The following is an 18,799-nucleotide window of genomic DNA, read 5'->3' as shown; positions in this document are numbered from 1 at the left end:
CCTCATGCCGTAGAAATTTGATAATGACTGTATGTCTAAACATGCATGTGAACAACAACTCAAAACAATGCCACTATTTTGGGTTGCATTATTTTGGTAGCATCCTATTTTGAAAATCAACGATTATTCGGAAAGGTGGCTCTTGGCCTGCTGTTAAACAGTTAGCCGTTGCTTTGCTAATGTCGTATAATTGGGACGAGTTTTCGCCAAGAAATTGAAGGTTGGGGGATTCTTACAAGGAACAGTTCTGTTGGAAACGCTGAAAACCGCTCAATGTGACCTGCAACGTTTTCCTATTTTTTTCAAAAAATACCTTCAAAACGCCCTTCAAGAACCACCATGGGAACAGCTTCCATTTTTCTCTCCAGATTCGCGAGACGAGCCTTCGCCTTCGATCCTATCAGTTTCCGCAGACAGATATCCGTGTAACATTATGATGAGGTGCGACACATGCGACGGGCTTTGAGGGGCAGCACAACACAGGGTCGATTTAGTGGATATTTTGCATGCGGGGTCCTTGGTTTTGGAAGCACCCTCTCTCACCATCGTGCGAGCCTTAGGGGGCCTTGGAGCTCCCTGTCCATGGCGGCTGCCGCAACTCCTCCCCACTTCGATCTCGTCGAAAACACCAGGAAGAGTTCCAGCACTTTCCTGGAAACCACCAAGCGATCCCTTTTAACAGAATTTGCTCAGGCAGGGGTCCAGCCTCCCTTTCTTAGACGTAAAAGATCGGTCTTGGTGAAGCGTCCCAAACGAGAGGACGCAGTGGGCTGTGCTCTTGCTGTCAAGAGAACAGGTGAATCACAGTGGAGAAGCTTGGGTGTTGATCCGTCAGAGCTTTGCCTGGCTCTCACTCTCACCACAGGTCAAAGCTTCCGATGGAAGGCCACAGGAGAGTCTCAGTACACAGGTGTTGTGGGCCATTGCCTTGTCTCCCTTCGGCAAACTGAAAATGACATCGAATATCTCCTCCACAACAGCCCTCCTGATGCAGATGATGTTATAGTACTGCTTTCCGACTATTTCAACCTTGGCAAATCTTTAAAGGATGTCTGGGAGCCATTCATGACTGCAGATGAAAGATTTGCATCCCTGGCACCCTACATGGCTGGTGCTCGCTTGCTACGACAACCTCCCATTGAATGTGCCTTTCAGTTCATTTGTTCATCCAACAATCATATACAACGAATAACACAGATGGTGGATTATCTTGCCAGTTTAGGACCCTATTTGGGAACAGTGCAAGGCATTCCCTTTCATGCATTTCCTTCTTTGGATATCATGGCCTGGGCCACAGAAATGCAGCTGCGGGAAGCAGGATTTGGCTACAGGTCTTGAAATCTATCCCTGTCCTCCCTTTTGTTGTAGTGAGAAAATAAAGAATGTTACAGCTGAGAAAATAAAGAATGCATGCTGTAGCAGTGCATGATTGAAGTCTGTCTCTTGAAAGGCGATAGATAATAAAGCTAATGACTAGCTGCCAAACTATTGAAGATGAGGGATGGACTTGAAGGTTGCTACTTGTATGCACCTTAAGCTTAACAAGAGGAGTCTTCATCACAAAGGAGCTTAGCAATGGCAGTGAAAATGTATGACGTGAGAGTAGAGAGTTATGCATGACAGAGACAAATGTGTCCGATGTGCAATACTCTAGCATGCTCATCCCAGCTATACCTGTTACCGTCATAACCTGAGAAGAGCTATAGATCCTCTCACTTTGCCATCTTTCTTCATTTGACATCAGAGCTCTCATCCAATGTTTCACCTAAGTCTCTTTCTGCAGTATGATGAGTCTAGATAGCATTCTTTAGTCCCTTGGATGCGGCCACATGATACTTGATGTCTTGTTAGTATCAACAAGCCACAAACTTGGAACTTTGAAATAGAACATGTAAGAGCATCCTATGGCTCTCAAGCAAAAATAGAGATGTATATTGCACTATTTCACATGTGCCTATAGTATAGGCACAAGTTTGATCCAACCAAAGGCAGGCGGTAGTCATATAGCAGTTGAGTTGCCTATTTGTTTGTGTTCACCATGCAGGCCAAAGCAAATGGGCATGGACTTAACCTCAGATCAGCTGTAAATTTTCAATGTACAACTTTACTTTGAGTATGCAAGGATCTCAAGGTGCCTGAGAAACCCTAATTGCTGCTGTTACAGTTTTAGCAGTAAAAATCACTGCTGCTCTTCAGCATGGGCTGAAATATGCTGAGAAGTGCAAAGTGAATTTCAAACGAGGTGAGAGAAAATCAGTTGAAGAGAATATCTTTTGAATAGTAGCTTTGATGGTGATTTTGATGGCACTAACAACTTGGAAAGGAGAAGGAGAGGGGAGATAAAATTCCTAGTGCGAGGGCAAGCCCTCCTCTTCTATTGCGGTCTCTCATTGAGTTAGGGAAGGAATCCTTTTGCCCTTGTCTTGTCGTGTTACGTGATTAACTAACAAATTGAAAAAGGGAAGGGGAGAGGGATAAAATCCTAGTGCCACAGCAAGCTCTAGGTATTCTCGGATGGTTGGTGTGAAGATATGCTAGGGTTTGCATTGAGGAAACACAATATGCATGACCAAGACTAAGACACAAAGAGTCAGATAGAGACAAGCAAAAAACTCAAACCCTAAATGTAAAATGCAAAACTCAAACACAGAGAGAAGAAACTCTGAAGTGAATGAATGTAAGAGTATATAGAATGTCCAATGACAGAGCAATGAAGTGTCAGAGAATGACCACTAAAGATGGATCCCAAGTGCTATGACCACTAGTCGAAGTAATGGAGTGAGAGAAACACCAAATGTTGATCATGAGAGTATGAAGAGAGGATGATGTCTGATGATGTGGGCGAAGCAACAAAACGCAGTAATAGAACATTATAGTAAAATATGGCAGTAAAATGCTGTAGTAGGACATTGCAGTAGAGGAGTAGATGAGGTGATGGTAGTAGTTGCAAAGGTTGGACTGCTACATGGTGGAAGATTGATGGTTGAGATTAGCACATAAGGGTGAGAAACATGTATGGAAGAGATCAGGTTGAATGGTGGGCAGCCTGTCTATTTATAGATGTTGAAGGATACCCCAAAAATTAGGGTTTTGGGAGTCCACTAAAACTCTCCCGAACCATGTACCAAATTTGTGTTTTGGGACAATTTAAAAATGCTAATTAGTTGTAAAGTGTGTCTTAGGATCAACACTTCCTCTCAAGCCCAAAACTGAGGCTAGAAGGAAAGTTCGACAATGTTTACCCCAAGGCGTCCCATCCCAAAGCAGCCAGGGCATTGCACAAAGGGTGCACATTGGTTGTCCAATTGTCTACCAAGACTACAAAGGCATGGTTATTTTACCAAGGGAGTCAAAGTAGTCATCCTTGCTCGTTGGTTGCTCAGTGGCCTACCAAGCCCTACAAGGGAGATGGAACTACATTGAACTTTTTTTTGGTGGCGGTGGTGGAAAGTTAATTTCAGGGGTGGCGATCGATTAAGTAACAGTGACCTAGGAGACGGGAGTAGGGATGGTACAACCAACATGTCACAGAGCAGTACAAGCTTATTCAACCACTTGAGAATGTCGATGACCAAGGAAAGGGTGATGAAGTATCATGGGAAGAAGGATAGTAGTGTAATCCATTGATGGAAACAAATTAGGATCCGTCTAGTGGTGCTTTGCACAATGGGATGTATATTATGCTATATGTTGAAGAATGCTCATACAATAGGTGCTACTTGGATAATATCCCTCGTGGGAAAATTGTTCACTCGTCCAAGTGTCCTAGTGCAAAGATGATGAAATTATACAATGCATAGGGGAAGGTATAACAGAGGGAAGGCCGATGTCGAAGACAACTGCTGAAACCTATAGAATACCAAGAAGAGTAGGAACCTCCTCTCAATCTTGATGATGATGTTGAAGAAGGAAGAGGAGCCTAAAGATGTTGCTCTTCATGTGGTGTCAAGAACCATGTGGATGAAGATGATAAAGCATCCCTACAGGAAGAGTAAGGATAGAAGTCACCGCTAGAATAGTATCAACTGAGATGCTACACGATCCGCTGTGGGAAGGGAAGCCTCCATGTTGATAGAAGAGTAAAACTCCAAGGAACGACGCGTATCTCCTTTCTCCATCTCAACAAGGACTAGTGCAAGCCTGTATTAGCCCTACACTGAATTACAAATCAAAATGTACAAGCGTAGAGGTGAGTAGTGAGATGCTCCAAAAAATAAAAACTAAAAATAAAAGAAAGGAAAACTAAGTGCAGTGCAATGAGTATGTAAGTATGCAGTAAAAGTCTAAAAAGGGAAAGGCTAAGTATGTGGCCACCATCGCGTACGGGGAGGTGGGTAAGTGGTCCTAAAAGGTGTAGTGGATGTTCTAGGAATGGATGCATAAAGTGCAATAGATGAGCCACTAGCATACCAATTAGTCAATCCTTTAGGAGTAGTGAAGGAGATAGGTTGCTGAGGTTGTCCACGTTCTGCATGGCTGGTAACCACTGGGGCAGATGGTGCAGCAGTGGAAGGTGTAGCCCCATTGGACTAGCTAGTTGGATTGGAGATAGTCGCAGTAGTTTGCGGTGGTTTTCTAGGAGGAAGACCTCGGGCCGTGGTATGACACTTCTTGTCCACTTGGCTCGGACTCTGGAGATTGGGAATGTGTGCAAAACCTATTTTTTAATAGGAATTTTCTGCCAAAGGGATCGTGTTTCTTTGGTTCCGTCGTAGGAAGTGGCGTCACCCATATTTTTGCTTGTCTTTGCATCTTGCAAGTTCTTGCCACTATTGGGTTTTCCTCTCGTAGAAGAGGCAACCAACCCTGGCTTCTCTGAATGGATATGTGTGGAGGACTTCTTGTGGACTTGGTCGTGTATCCTCGCGTAAGGCAAGAGCTAGTACTCAAAACTTGTAGAAGGTTGGCAATCTAGGTAGTGAGATAATGCACTAGATAAAATGGAAGTATTTGTCGATGAGCAACTTGTTCAAGAAGAACATGATTTGATAATTGTTTGATTTCGAGGGGCAAACTTGGTAAGCAACTATTGATATTCAGCCAACTTGACTTTCAGATCATCCCCTTCCTTAATTGAAAACTCTTGAAGCTCAAAATTGAGATTGATATGTCGAGTATAATCTTGAGCCACATGGTGGTCAATGAGATGACTCCAATGCTCAGATGCAAGGGGAAAATGCTGTAATTGAGAGTGGAATTCAGGGAGCAACCCTTGCATTAACTCAACATTGGTTGTAGTATTGCGGGCTCTTCATTGATAGACGTGATTAGGATGAGCTAATTAAGGGTCTTGGTACCAACAACGAGGTCCCAAAGTCCCTAAGATTCAAGCACTTGTTGCATGAAGTTCAACTAAGTGGTGAAATTCGACCCGTTAAAATGTGTCTTATCCGTGAAGGCATTCTTGGCCATTGCAATAGGAGTGGTAGTGGTAGGAGATGGAGGTGTGTAAGGGGGGGTAGGGTGAATAGGTGGATATGGTGGGGGAGTGGAATACAGTTGGAAAGAAATCCTAGAGTATTTACCATGCATACGAGAAGTGTGCATAGTGGCCCCAAAGGTGGGCATGGGCGGACTAGGTATGGGCATCATAGAAACATGAAACGGGGAACGGGAATGGGGACGGAGACGGGAACGCCAAACCTAGGGAACGGGGACGTGGGAACGGGAACGACATTTAAAAAATCAAAATTCATGAAAAAAAATTAATATTTCACTGATAATCCATGTGGACTCTGGGAGTCTGGAGTGTTAAAACTTAAAACCAAGGTATATAATCCACAAGGACAAATCATTTTAAGTTTTAAGTTTTAACTTTAAGATATCATGCATTATTCTAAAACTACTCATTAGAAATTGAATTGCAACTTACAAGGCTCAAGAGGTAAGCTATTCAATTATAAATAATAAAATCCATAATACATATGCCAAAAATCATAAATGATAAAACAATGAACAATGAACTAAACTTAAAAGTCTAAGCTAAAAGAACATGCCTATGGTATCATTGCCAAAAAACTTAAAAGATTACAAATATGAAATTGAAGTCTAATCTTTGAAAGAACATGCTCATTGCCCCAAAAAAGACTGCAAATATAAAGTCTAATCTCTAGACTAAAGCAAAATGCGGCATGCCGCATGCCAAAATAGCCCAAAGGGCAACTGCAAGACTGCAAGACTCAAGTACAAGTATAATATCGACATGGCACAACTGTCAACAACCCAAGTGTCACAGTGTCATCAATGATCATAATATCATATATAATGTAAATGTGTCATGTATCATGAGACTCGTGATAAGTAAGCTAAATCAAAGATCATGATGGGGCTCTGAGGCTGCTCTAGCCACTCCTGAAGTACCAGCCTCATCATCATGTGTACCATGAATTGCTGCATCTCCCTCAATATCAGCATGTGTCTCCTCTTCTTGCTGCATCTCCCACTCTGTGAATGGATCAGGCTTTGTTGTCATACTGTTACATAACATCCTCAAATTAGCACTAACGAATACTAGATCGTTTGCCCTCTCCACACCAAGACGGTTCCTCTTCTTTGAAGCAATGTGAGCGTAGGTACTCCACAATTGCTCCAAACAAGAGGAGCTAACTGATTGACTCAAAATACGGATGGCTAGTTGCTGCAACTCAGGACCATCCGAACCATAGTCCTCCCACCACAAAGCTGCCCCAATTTTACAGCGATCCTCCTGTGCATCCCCACAACCAAAAGAACCCCGAAAGGTCCTATAACATGAAAGCTGATCTCTGATCTTTCGTCTAGTGCCATGATCAGGCACTAGACGAGACAATATAAGTCTCCATGCATCCATAACCTCACTGTCATTCTCTTGACCCTTGCCCTGGAACTCAGGATCCACAACAAATGCAGCTGTATGCATGGGTGAGCTATAGGAGTTCCACCTTGTCACAACTAAATGGTGTATTTCCTCATACGCCTCATCATTTGGTGCCAACTCCTGCAACTTTTCATTCAACCTGTCCATAGCCTCATATACCTTGCCAATGCAAGGTTGCATAGCATCCATAACCCTCAATAAATGTACAATGGGTGATACCATAGCATCTATCAGCTTTACATCATTCCAAAAAGTGGAGTTATTTGCTTTCTCCAAGCATAAGATACCTGTAGGAGTATCTGCCAATGTTGATGAGGTAAACTCATCACTAAGAAATAACTGCCTCAAGGCACCACTGCATTCTCTTAACCTGCCTAGCATCAAGAAGTTAAAGGCAAATTTGGTATCAGAGTATTTTAAAAGTGTCTTCTTCGACCGCAAAGAAAAGTGATGGCGAAGAAATTGGTGGTTCAAAACAAAGCTAACCATTTGAGCTCCTTGCTCTATGACATGTGCAATCCATGACAGGTTACCAATATCCTTTAGTAGGTTGTTCAAGCAATGAGCCATACAATATGAAACTGTGATATGTGGATAATATCCCTGAATAATAGCACCTGCTGCCCTATTTGCAGGCTCTCCATCTGCAACAAATCCCACAACATGCTCTGGGCCAATAAGCTCAACACCTGTAACCCACTCTGCTGCAAGTACATCTGCTGACTTTCCTGTCCCCGATGCATCATGTGAAGATATAAAATACATTTCCCCACGAGAATAAGCAACCATACCATGAATGGATCGCTTGCGTGTATCACTCCAACCATCAGCAATCAAGGAAACTCCATTTTTAGCCCACATGCTCTTTCTAGTCACTGCTGCTTGCTCAACAAGGCGCTTTTCCTTGTCGAGCAAAGTGGTGCGTAAGGTCTCTGATGATGGAGGTACATACGAAGGGCCATATTCACCAATCTTCTTGCACATCAATTTAAAATACTCTGACCTGGCTGCACGAAACTGAATGTGGTCATGATAAAAAAAGCGTGCCACTGATGTATCCACCTCTTCCTTCTTCTTGGGATCCCAACTAGCATCAAGTGTGCTTTGTCTATGTGCAACATGTGGCGTTGTTGATGCCATGGCCGATGCAATGCTTGTAGTAGGTGTGGAGGTAGCACTTCCTGATACTGACCCTGCTCTAGATGCATCTGATGGGGATGGTGTCACAAAAGTTGCAGGGTCAACTGCAACACGTCGTGGTCTAGATGCAAGATAAGCTTGTTGACCTGCTACACGGTCACGAAGCTCCCTTTGCTTCTCCAAGGTCACATTTGGACAAAACTGCACCTCTGAATTTGGCTCATGTAGGAGATGAGCTCGGACCTGATTATGCATAAATATTAAAATTTAAAATGGAACAAGTGGCAATTGGTAGTCCATATTCTAATATTTAAGTAACTTTGAAAAATTAAAATCAATAAAAATTTGAAATACAAATGCTCGGCTCAATGGATTACCTTGTTTGCTCCACTAGTTCGCTTGTATGGGCAAAGCTTGCAAGTCCATGGTCGAGATCCTCCACCACTCAAAGGGCGGTCAGCATTTACTTCTTCCCACCATGACCAATCATCAGACCTTCTTCCTCGACCACCAACCCGACGAGCGGGGCGGGAAGATGAAGCCATTTATGATTTCAGGCTGAAAATTGAAGGCCTTAGGTTAAAGAGTCCAGAGAAGGAAAATTTGAAGGCTGAAAATTGATTATTGAAGGCTCGAGAGAAGGGAGAAGGCTCAAGAGTCAAGACTGACTCAAGAGTCGAGAAAGAAGGGAAAGGGAGAGAAGGGAGAAGAAGAAGAAGGTTCATGGAAGAAGGAAGAAGAGAAGGGAGAAGTGAAGAGAAGTTAGAAGGAAGAAGAGAAGGTAGAAGGAAGAAGAGAAGGAAGAGAAGAAAGAATAAGAAGAGAAAGAAAAAGAAGGAAGAGGTTGGAGGTGGGAGGAGAAAGAAGAGAAAGAAGAAGAAGGAAGAGAGGGAAGAAGGTGGCTGGGCCTAGGGCAGGAGAACTGGGCCAGGCTGAGGCGGGAGCAGGCTGCAGGAGAAATGGGCCAGGCGGGAGCAGGTGGGACGTAGGCGGGAGCAGACGGAATGCAGGCGGGAGCAGACGGAACAGCGCGAAGAATAATACAGGGCGTGGGCGAAAACTAGGCGCAGGCACTTGCCATGTGGCGTTCCCTGTCACGTTTCAGACAGGGAATGTTCCGTTTTTGGGAAACGCGGTCCGAGCCGGAAACATGCCGGGGACGGCGATTCTGTGTGCCGGGGGGCCGTTCCGGCCGTTTCCTGTCACTATGATGGGCATGGTAATTGCATGAGGGGCCAGGTTGGAGGGATAAGAACATGTGGAGCAGTGGATGGAAATCCTTGTGTAGGAGATATCCGAGGGATGTGTGATTACACTCCATAAGAAGAGGATGGATATCCTTGCATTTGAAAAGTTGTGTACGGGCTTTGTGAGTGTCCGAGGGTAGTGAAGGGGATGCCCATTACAGCCATCCTAGAGTGGACAGATGTGGTAAAGTGGCCTTGTATGTAGAAGATTCACTGTTATAGGGTTGTATTTGCTCTAGTGATGTACCAATAGGTGGAGTGAATGGAGGGTAGATAGATGGTGGGATGGAGAAAGAGAGCGCTAGGAGCAAAGATGGGAGATTTAACCCCTAGTGTGCTTTGAGTGGAGGTGGAGTGTAATCCTAGGTTTTGAAATGAAGATGTGACTAGATCAGAATGTGGAGAAGATAGTGGTGGGATTGGAGTGACTCGCAAGTTAATAAGTGTGGTTTACTTGCTCAAATGAAACAGATAGTAGCGATATACTTGATGAAGAGTATTTGCTTCGAGAGCATTGTATGTTAAAGTTGACATGTTGAAAACTATCCAGATCCTGCACACCAAAAGGAGAAACAAGAGAGGGTTTTGGCTCATACTGTTAGTAGATTAGTCAGTTCATGGTTGAGTCTATACTTATGGTACAACAGGTTGGGCTCAGAGATTATTTAGGCATTTTATTTGCCATTATTTATTGTGGTTTGGCATTATTTGCACCCAGTCAGTCAGCATTTAATGCTGTTCTCGATTAGTCATATTTTTGGCATTTATTTGCCCTATTTATTGTCACGCTCCCTCCTCATTCATTCATCACCTGACAGTTCTTGGGGAGAGGGAGTAGGTGCCAGTGCCTCCACAGCTGGTGACTCACATTGCTTCTGTATTGTCTCATGTCTTGGTATATGGATTCCATTTCCTAAGCATACTTCTGAGTTCTCATATGTATTGTGTTCTTTCTTTCCCTTTCTCTTTTGTCTTGTGTTTCAACAGTTTATTACAGCTTATGCATTCTTAGACATATGTTGCATGGCAAACAATCTGTCAACCTGTTCATCATGAGAACCGCTAGAAGATGCATGGAAAAAACCCAAAAAAAACAGACTCGAAAACACATACATGTATTAATATTAGAAAATCCGCTCGTCCCTATGTTTGATGGACCGCCTAGTGTGGTGTGTGCGAGATCATGTGGTGAGTGATATGCAAAAGCAAATGGTGTGAAAGATGATGATGCAATGGAAGAAGTGGGTGGGAAACAATCTGTCAACCTGTTCATCATGAGAACCGCTAGAAGATGCATGGAAAAAACCCAAAAAAAACAGACCTGAAAACACATACATGTATTAATATTAGAAAATCCGCTCGTCCCTATGTTTGATGGACCGCCTAGTGTGGTGTGTGCAAGATCATGTGGTGAGTGATATGCAAAAGCAAATGGTGTGAAAGATGATGATGTAATGGAAGAAGCGGGTGGAATAGATAGATTTGAAAATTGTGATGGTGCATTAAATTAATTTGGATTAGGTAATGAAAATCAAAATGAAGGTGAAGATGCAAAATGCAATGAAGATGATACACCAAACTTATTTTGACTTTGAGAAGCATAATGAAAAGAAATAAGAGATATTGGACTTTTTCTTATAATCACCTCTTTTTGTATTGATATACATGAGTGAGTCTTCAATGGCGGATTTGCCACGATCAGCATATGGCACTCTGGCTTCTTCACCAACGTGCTACAAAGGTGGTGAAGAATGAGAAATAGACAAAGGAACAAATGTAGAGACTCGTGTACCTTTCACCAAAGTAGAAGAGATGGTTTGGAAATAGGGATCATACTCAGGGGGGCCTTCCCTAATGGAGGTCTCGACAGCCGTGCAACATCATCAAACTTGTGCACTACATCTAATGAGAAAGAACCAAGTATACCTTATCCATGGAGCTTTTGTTTGAAGGCTTGTTGATGTAGCACTTTGGATTTCTCAACTTCGTGAGCCAAGATCAACTGCAACTTCTCATTTGCGATGTCTCCAATGTAGTCAGAAGGATCTTTGGCCGTGTTTGAACCTTGCGGAGTTGGTAGTAGATGCTACTCTTGCTTAGTTCTCGACATAGGCTCCTTTGGGGATTGAGTTAGTGTAGACATGTTCAAAGTCATTTGACCAACTGTAGTTTCTAGCTTCTAAGAATAGCTTTCAAATCAAGGTATAGGTTTCTTTAGAGAGTATTTAGCTCTAATAATATGTGGAGAAATGTCGTGACCCAAATACTCAAATACAAATTATACGACAAAGCACAAAGTGAAACAAGGGCATGGCATCTTTCGCTAGCTCACCTCTTACAACTCCCCTTCTTAAAACATAGTCAGATGACCTTATATTAGTATTCTTTGTCTCTTGGCTTATAGTTTCCCACTTTAGAGTCTTCGGGTGTTGTGCTTGCATGCACACTAATAATTATAGGTTTAGAAAGCTTCCTCTTTGAGCTGATCTTGTGATTTTTATAGGTTACTTCTTGAGTGAAAGCTTATTGTTTGTTTGATCCTCAAACAGACAACATGATAGTATGAAGAGATGTAGTTTTTGATGAGAGAGACATCGTGTAGTTATTTGTACTAGACTCTGAGCCCGTTCCTCATGATATACTATCAGAGATAGTGCCTTCTAAGCTCGGCCTACTACCCCTTCTTGATCTTCTTGTAGATTCTTTAGCTTCTCGGTCCCCTTCGCCAGATCTTTATCTTGTCAGTACCAACAGACCATGTGAGCATTGGGGATCCTTCCATTAGATTCCACTCCAGAGGGCCATAGAAGATTTGCTTGGCTTGCCCTTTAGGCTTCGTTTACTTAATTGTTTAGAGAGGCTATCGAAAAAGAGCTAGAGAGGATTGATCGGAATGAGACTTGGACCTTGGTGGATTGCCCAAGTCACAAGAAAGTCATAAGGACCAAGTGTATTTTTGGGGTTAAGCCAAAAGCAAATGGGACTTTAGATAATTATAAGGCTCATCTTGTAGAGTAAGGGTTTTGATAGAAACAAGGTATTGACTAAGAAGAGACGTTTGTCCTTATTGCAAGGTTGATATCTTTTCATGTGTTAATTGCACTAGCTGTTCACCAAAGTTGACTGATCTATAAGATGGATGTTAATAAGTGTCTATTTGAATAGTTATTTGGAGGAGGAAGTGTATATAGAGCAACCACTTGGACTTTCTTCTGCTGCTCGGAAAGACAAGGTCTTTCGTTTGCGAAAAGCTCTTTATACATTGAAGCAAAGCACCATGGTCTTGGTTTTAGCGAATGAATGAATTCATTAGGACTCACCGATACCATTCCATGTTGAGCTAAACTGCATCAGCCTGACTTAAATCAATGAATAAACCTTTTTATTTGTAAAAGAAACATGATCCTAGAGAGATACTGTATCCCATATGCCAAACTCTAATTTGGGTATCTTAAACTTTCTATAAATAGGCATGCAGCCTACCACTCTCTCTACGTCTCTTTTTTGTAGGTTTCAAGAGCCGTATCTCTGCTGCTCACACCCACACCCTGTTTCCACAGGACATCGCAGTTAGAGCTTCCCTTTGTTGATTGCTACCATTTGGCGATTGATTTCAGCCTTCGTCATCCACATCAGTTGTCATCTAGTGGATCTATCACTACCAAATTTGTGTTTGCTACTAGACGTCTATCTTTAGTTGTTGGTCTCATCAGTCAGGTTGTGTTTATTGTCACAAGGGCCCTTTGGAGCTGTCGCTATCATCTAGATGACATCTCTTGGACTAGACTACTTACGTTTGATCTTCTCTCTTCTTTGTGGGGTGATTCTTATTGTCGCCCACACTCTTCATCTTGTTGCCACATTAAACAGTTTGCGTTTGCCTTCTACAGTTGTTGCGAGGTTTTCTCTCTTCTCTACAGATTTGCATTTGTTGTATATTGTCTCTTCTATTGCTTGTTGCATCAGATCTGTTACAGTTGTTCAACACACGAAGGTTGGCTTGTTGCATTTTGAGATCTGTTCAAAGTAGGACACACTCTCTAGCTCATAACCCTTGCCTTGGTCCCAAAAATACGAGAGTTCGAGGTTCAATATTCATTGCATAGTGCGTTTGCTGCATGAGCACTGTATATTCAGTAGTCATTCACTTCATTAATCATTGTGTTTACTGTCTCTAAGTTATCCTAAACCTAATTGTATTTTGTGTTTATTAGTTTGTGCTTTGTTGTATGATTGGTTTTGTGTTTACTGTGTTTAGAATATTTCTTCACATGGTATCAAAGCTAGGCACTCTCTGAGAAACCTTGGCCTTTGATCGGAAAGCTCATTCACAAAAGTAAGAACAACAGAAGGCTTAGAGGTATGGATTTGTAAAAGGAAGGGTGGAAGGGAGAAGAAGATTAGGATAATTCTTGATGATGTAGTGCAAAGGGGGGGGGGGGTTAAATTAAAAGACATTGTTGCTTCCACAACCTATCTTTGCCTTCTTTGATATAGAGGATCTTCTTGGCTCTTTAAGTGCCTTTGATACTGATACCATGTCAAAATATGACTGTTGTGAAAGCAAACCAGAGAGATAGTAGGGTTTGCAGGGGGAAACGTAGTGTGTATATGGAAGACACAAGAGAGAAGAGAAACTTAGAAAACACAAAAGAAGAAGAAAAAGATGAATGATGAATCATGCCAAGTCAATCAAGCTGATACAACGGAGCGGAAGCATTGAAGATAATTGCACTGTCCTGTCTGACTTAGGTAGTAGTGCCTATAGGAGATTTGCACAATGAAGGGAGCGAAACACAGTTTTTTGAAAGTAGGATATCAAAGGTAATACTGAATGGTGAAGGAAAGGACAACTAGCTACTGTAGAGGGAGCGAAACATTGTCCTTAAGGGCTGTCAGAGATGAAGGATATATTGAATGGGCAGCTAGTTGAAAGATCTCTCCGTGTAAGTGTCTATAGACGTGCAACTGTTGGGTAGCTCTTTAGGAGTAAAGAAAACACAAAAACGTAAGTATCTAATGTAGGGCTAATAAAGAGGGTGTAACTTGTTGTAAATGGCTTGAATGTATTGCAAATGAAGCCTATGATGATGTTAGGTGAGGAGGGCAGATGCTAGAAGAAGCCACGAACTGTAATGTTATCCTCGCGGGGTGTGAATGGCAATGGGGAGGATGGAGAAAGGAGAGAAGAATATGGAAGAGAGTAACAGAGTGTTAGGAGGAATGAATGTGTGGGATGAAGAATAAGGGAAGTCAGTGCCATACGTATAGGCACAGACTGTCTTGAGTGGTGCTCCAACTCTTTCAAGTGGCACCCTAACTCTCTCGAGAGGCGCCCAAAAAGCCTTTTTAGGGCTGTCAATGGAAACCCAAAGAAAAAAATGGAGAGGGAAAAATATGATTGAAACAACATCCTATGCAGGAATCGACATTGGAAAACTGACATTGCACAAAATTTTCAAGATTTGTGGAAGAAATTTGGGGCTTTTTAGTCTATTGACTCCGGCACATATCATGAGGCAGACTACATTTGTTGGTTACTATCGGCATGGGTCCTGAGGCAACATTTTGATAGAATTTCAGGCTGCAAGGTATAAATTTCTTCAATTTCTTAAAATTTGAGGAGTTTGTGCCTTTTCCTTGACACGCATTCCAAGGCAAACAACATGTGTTACAACAACATTATCTTGCTATGTCAGTCAGATTTGACAATTAATTTTGGGGATTCTGAGTAAAAATTGGGAAGACTCAGTATTAAATTGCTGTAAATTGTCTTTTTGGTCACACATTTCAAGGCAAGTGCAGTACATGAGTGTATTATTGTAAATTGCAGCTGGAGTGCTGATTTGTGTAATCTTGGGTCAAGAATTGTGACAATTTGATAGTTTGGTACTTGCATTTCAATATCGTGCGAGGATTTTTGGTACTCAGAAGAGTTCATTCTATACTTCAGCGTGAAGTATTTGGCTGCTGATTTTTGTGCACCATTGCTAGCATGGCACATTAGGGGCATAATGACTAGACTAGCATCCTTGGTGTCCCAACTTAGGAGCACAAGCTTGATGGCACCAACTATGCCATGTGGAGTTTCAAGGTGCATAATCTTCTTGTGGCAAAGGATTTGTGGGACTATGTCATTGGTGATTTACAGTAGTGATCAAGAGGTCTTGCACCTTAGACACCTCAGCATAACGCTAGAGGGTAGGTTGCTGGTGTTGCTACTACTGCACTCCCTCCTCCTCCCACATAGGATCAATGGGGGTGGGACTTCAAGGATGCATAGGCCCTATCTTGGATTGCCTTGTTAGTAAAAAGCTATTATTCTGCATATTCGGTCTAGAAAGTCTTGAAAAGCAGCTTGGAATGTACTAGAATATGTATTTGTAGCACGTAATGAAGACATGATATCTTATCTACACAGAGAGTTGGCTAATATAATATGGATGAGGGTGATAGCATGACTGATCAACTCACACACATATAGGATTTGCATGAGTAACTACTTAATGTTGATGAGGCCATTTAGGATACAGAACTCACTTCTTGAGTCGCATCTTGGATTCCACACCTTGTCAATGTTGTCTTTGAAGGGGGGAAGGGGTGTAGCCCTTTACATTTGTGAAATTGAAAAGCCTCTTGCTACAATAGGAACAAATTTGGAAGAATGTTGCAATGTGTTCAGGTGATGTAGCCATGGTCTCAAAGTACAACGGCAAAGGAAAAGTCAAGTAGAATGTGAAAAATTAGTATAAGACTAATGTGTGACAGCCATCAAATAAGGCTATCAAAGACGTAGAAAGGTCCAAAGAAAAGAGAAAATGTCATTATTGCAAAAAGCTTGCCATTATATTAATGAATGCAACAAGCAATTGGCCAAAGAAAAGAAGAAAAACTCCGGTTTGGCTATCCAAGAGACATTAGCCAAGAGATCTTGTGATGGTAACGCTACCGCGTGGAGGAGGATTATGCATTCTTAACATGCAATTTTGGTTCTTCGGCGGCTAATTTAGCATTTAATGTTGCTAAAATGCAGCATGCATGGTATTTTGACAGCGGGGCATCCAAGCATATCACTTCTAGAAGTGTCTCTTTACATCTTTGCATTCAGCCCTTGTAGGGAAGCATGCTACATTTGTGAACAACACTAGTCATGATGTATGTGGCATTGGTTCAATCATGATTACTGCTGTAGATGGTTCAGATTTCATACTTCTGGATGTTTTTTTTGGTGCCTGGCATCACAAAGAATCTATTGTCTATATCCACTTTTAATAAGCATGGCTTTTAGGTCATCTTTGAAGATAACAAATGCATTGTTAGAGATAGAGAGATGGATTATGCCCTCAGGTTATTCGGCACCTTGTATAGGGGTCTCTTTTTGTTGGATATGCATAATAGATGGTCTCATAATGCTTTGACAGTTAGTACTCTTTTATCTGCAATGTAGAATGTGGAGCTATGGCATGCGCGCTATGGACATATGAGTTTTGGCAGTTTGACGACCCTTCAGTGGTGTTAGATGGTAGATGCATTGCCTGCAATGGAGACCCCATCTCCCCATGCATGTGAATGATGTATTTTGGGCAAAATGCACAAGCTTGCTTTCAAGAAGGATGGTGTTGTGCATGTTGTTTAGAAATGTAGCTAATACACTTTGATGTTTCTGGTTCCATGAGGACACGTACACTTGGAGAGTCATCTTTATTTTGTCACTTTTTTAAATAACTATTCACGCTATACATGGGTGTATGGGCCAGGGTGATTTCGTATGTTTAGTATGTGAATAAATGCGATTCAGCATGTATATAAAATTTTTAAGAATAAAATACGTTATTTCGTATGTTTATTTAAAAAATACATATAAAATCAACCTACACAAATATAAATTGTGTAACTTAAAGATAGATCATGGAAAGCACAAAGTTTCCATGGATTTGAGTGTAGATGACAATTGCAAGGCTATATGAGTTGAAACTTAAATCTAGATTCAACTAAATTGTAATATGTTCGATTGAGTGAGAGAAAAAGATACAAAATGACATTTGCCATGGCACATGTATAGCCTATCACTCAATGCTCATAAAAGGATTGTAAATGACAAAATACAAAAGGCTCATGACTCGTGAGGACTCGTTGTCGGCCTAGATACATTGGAAGGTGGGGAGTCGCCCTCACTAGAAGAGGCCTTAGACACCTCACTAAAGTTCCCATCACTTACGATGTTTTCTTCATCATTATGCTCAGGCTCTCTAATTGGAGTATGCTTTGCAACAATTGCATATGCAGTAGAAGAACTCGCCTCGCCTCGCCTCGCCTTTCGTAGATCTTGATGGTTGGTCCAGTGGCGGTCCTGGTGCTTGCAACTTGCTCAATAACTCGATGCCCTAGATGGGTGTGTGAGACTCCACGATCAATCTCCTTGAGCTCCATGTAGAGATCCCTGAATTCAAAATTTAGTTGTGGAAGATATTAAACAATTAACATTTTAACTTAGGGTTTACTTGTCTCGCCATAGGCATCTCATGCATAGTCTATAGCTTATGTAAGTTAGAGTGACAATAAATTAATCACTCTAATTGCCGTGTGCTCAACATATTTTGGCCGGATCTAGTATGTATGAGAGAGTATTCTGATCGATTTCTCTCACACGCATTAGTCGAGCAATCCTACATTGGACAAAAATTAAAATTATCTTTGATGTTCAAAGTTTAAACTTCATATAGTAATCAAGATTTAGAGATTATAAACTCTTAAGGGGTGATTTTTTGAATATCGGGTACTTGATATCCAAGGATTCCCACCAAAATAGAGACTTAACCAAAGAAAGCCTCTTCCAGCATAGAGCATCGGCAAAAGGAGCTCCTCTTTGGTTGCTATAATTGATGATTTCTCATAGAAATGTTGCATGCTGGTCCTCATCGAGTGACTTCGGCAGGTAGACATCTCTATTGGCTGCCAACTCCTAATCCATGAAAAGAGATGGAGATTTGTAGGTAGGATGCAAGAGAGCAACAAGACCATGGATGGGTCATCTTATCCACTTCTATCTTTTCTTGATCAAGTAAGGGATGTCAATATATCAACACTACATTTAAAAAAAATTACATTTAGCCTTTTGAATTTAAAACTTAAAGCAATTAGTCAGCTTGCATAAAACTTAAAGCAATTACCTTAGGTCCTTGACATCAAGTACTCTATATGCCTTGATTTCCTCAATGGCCTCTCTCATAAAGTGTATGAGAATCCCCAAGGTGACGTCCTCCATGTTAGTCATACGTAACATCCTATACAAGGGGGTGATTACTATGACTAATGCAGGAAAGCCATTGAATGGCTTTTCCCTCTTCTACACTCAAGAGTGGCTCCTCCTGTAGTCATGCTTTAAACCTCTCCAAGACCATAGCTTGCTAAATTTTATTTTGCACATCATATAGTCACTCTAAAGGCAACCACATGGCGGCAATATGGGGGTTGGAGAGTTTCTTTAGCTTCACATCATTGTAGACGTGAAAGATAGCCAAGACCTTTACTTTGTTTGTGATGAAATATACAATGC

General features: G+C 41.7%; 2 protein-coding genes across 2 annotated transcripts in view; one reads left to right on the top strand and one right to left on the bottom strand.

Annotated features, from left to right (window-relative positions):
* The first annotated feature begins 240 nt into the window (after nucleotides 1-240).
* OGG1 (8-oxoguanine-DNA glycosylase 1) overlaps nucleotides 241-18,799 on the top strand; it is a 40,040-nt gene continuing 21,481 nt past the window's right edge. The window contains exon 1 of the mRNA XM_087688344.1: nucleotides 241-1,331. Coding sequence (XP_087544470.1) covers nucleotides 451-1,331 — 881 coding nt within the window. The 5' untranslated portion in view covers nucleotides 241-450. The remainder of the gene's footprint in view (nucleotides 1,332-18,799) is intronic.
* Nucleotides 6,080-7,855, bottom strand: LOC148029510 (uncharacterized). The gene has a single exon (XM_087688717.1). It carries the CDS (start codon nucleotides 7,838-7,840, stop codon nucleotides 6,311-6,313), a length of 1,530 nt encoding a protein of 509 aa, XP_087544843.1. The 5' UTR covers nucleotides 7,841-7,855; the 3' UTR covers nucleotides 6,080-6,310.

This window comes from Lygodium microphyllum, chromosome 11, assembly GCF_053477565.2.
Source record: "Lygodium microphyllum isolate KBCC chromosome 11, Lygodium_microphyllum_v1.1.10, whole genome shotgun sequence".
Classification (NCBI taxonomy): domain Eukaryota; kingdom Viridiplantae; phylum Streptophyta; class Polypodiopsida; order Schizaeales; family Lygodiaceae; genus Lygodium; species Lygodium microphyllum.
The sequence above is the reverse complement of the archived record's forward strand: the minus strand, read 5'-3'. Positions and strand labels throughout refer to the sequence as shown.

Coding starts and splice junctions, on each gene's coding strand:
- LOC148029510 (XM_087688717.1), bottom strand. CDS start 7,840: ATGTGCAAGAAGATTGGTGAATATGGCCCTTCGTATGTACCTCCATCA.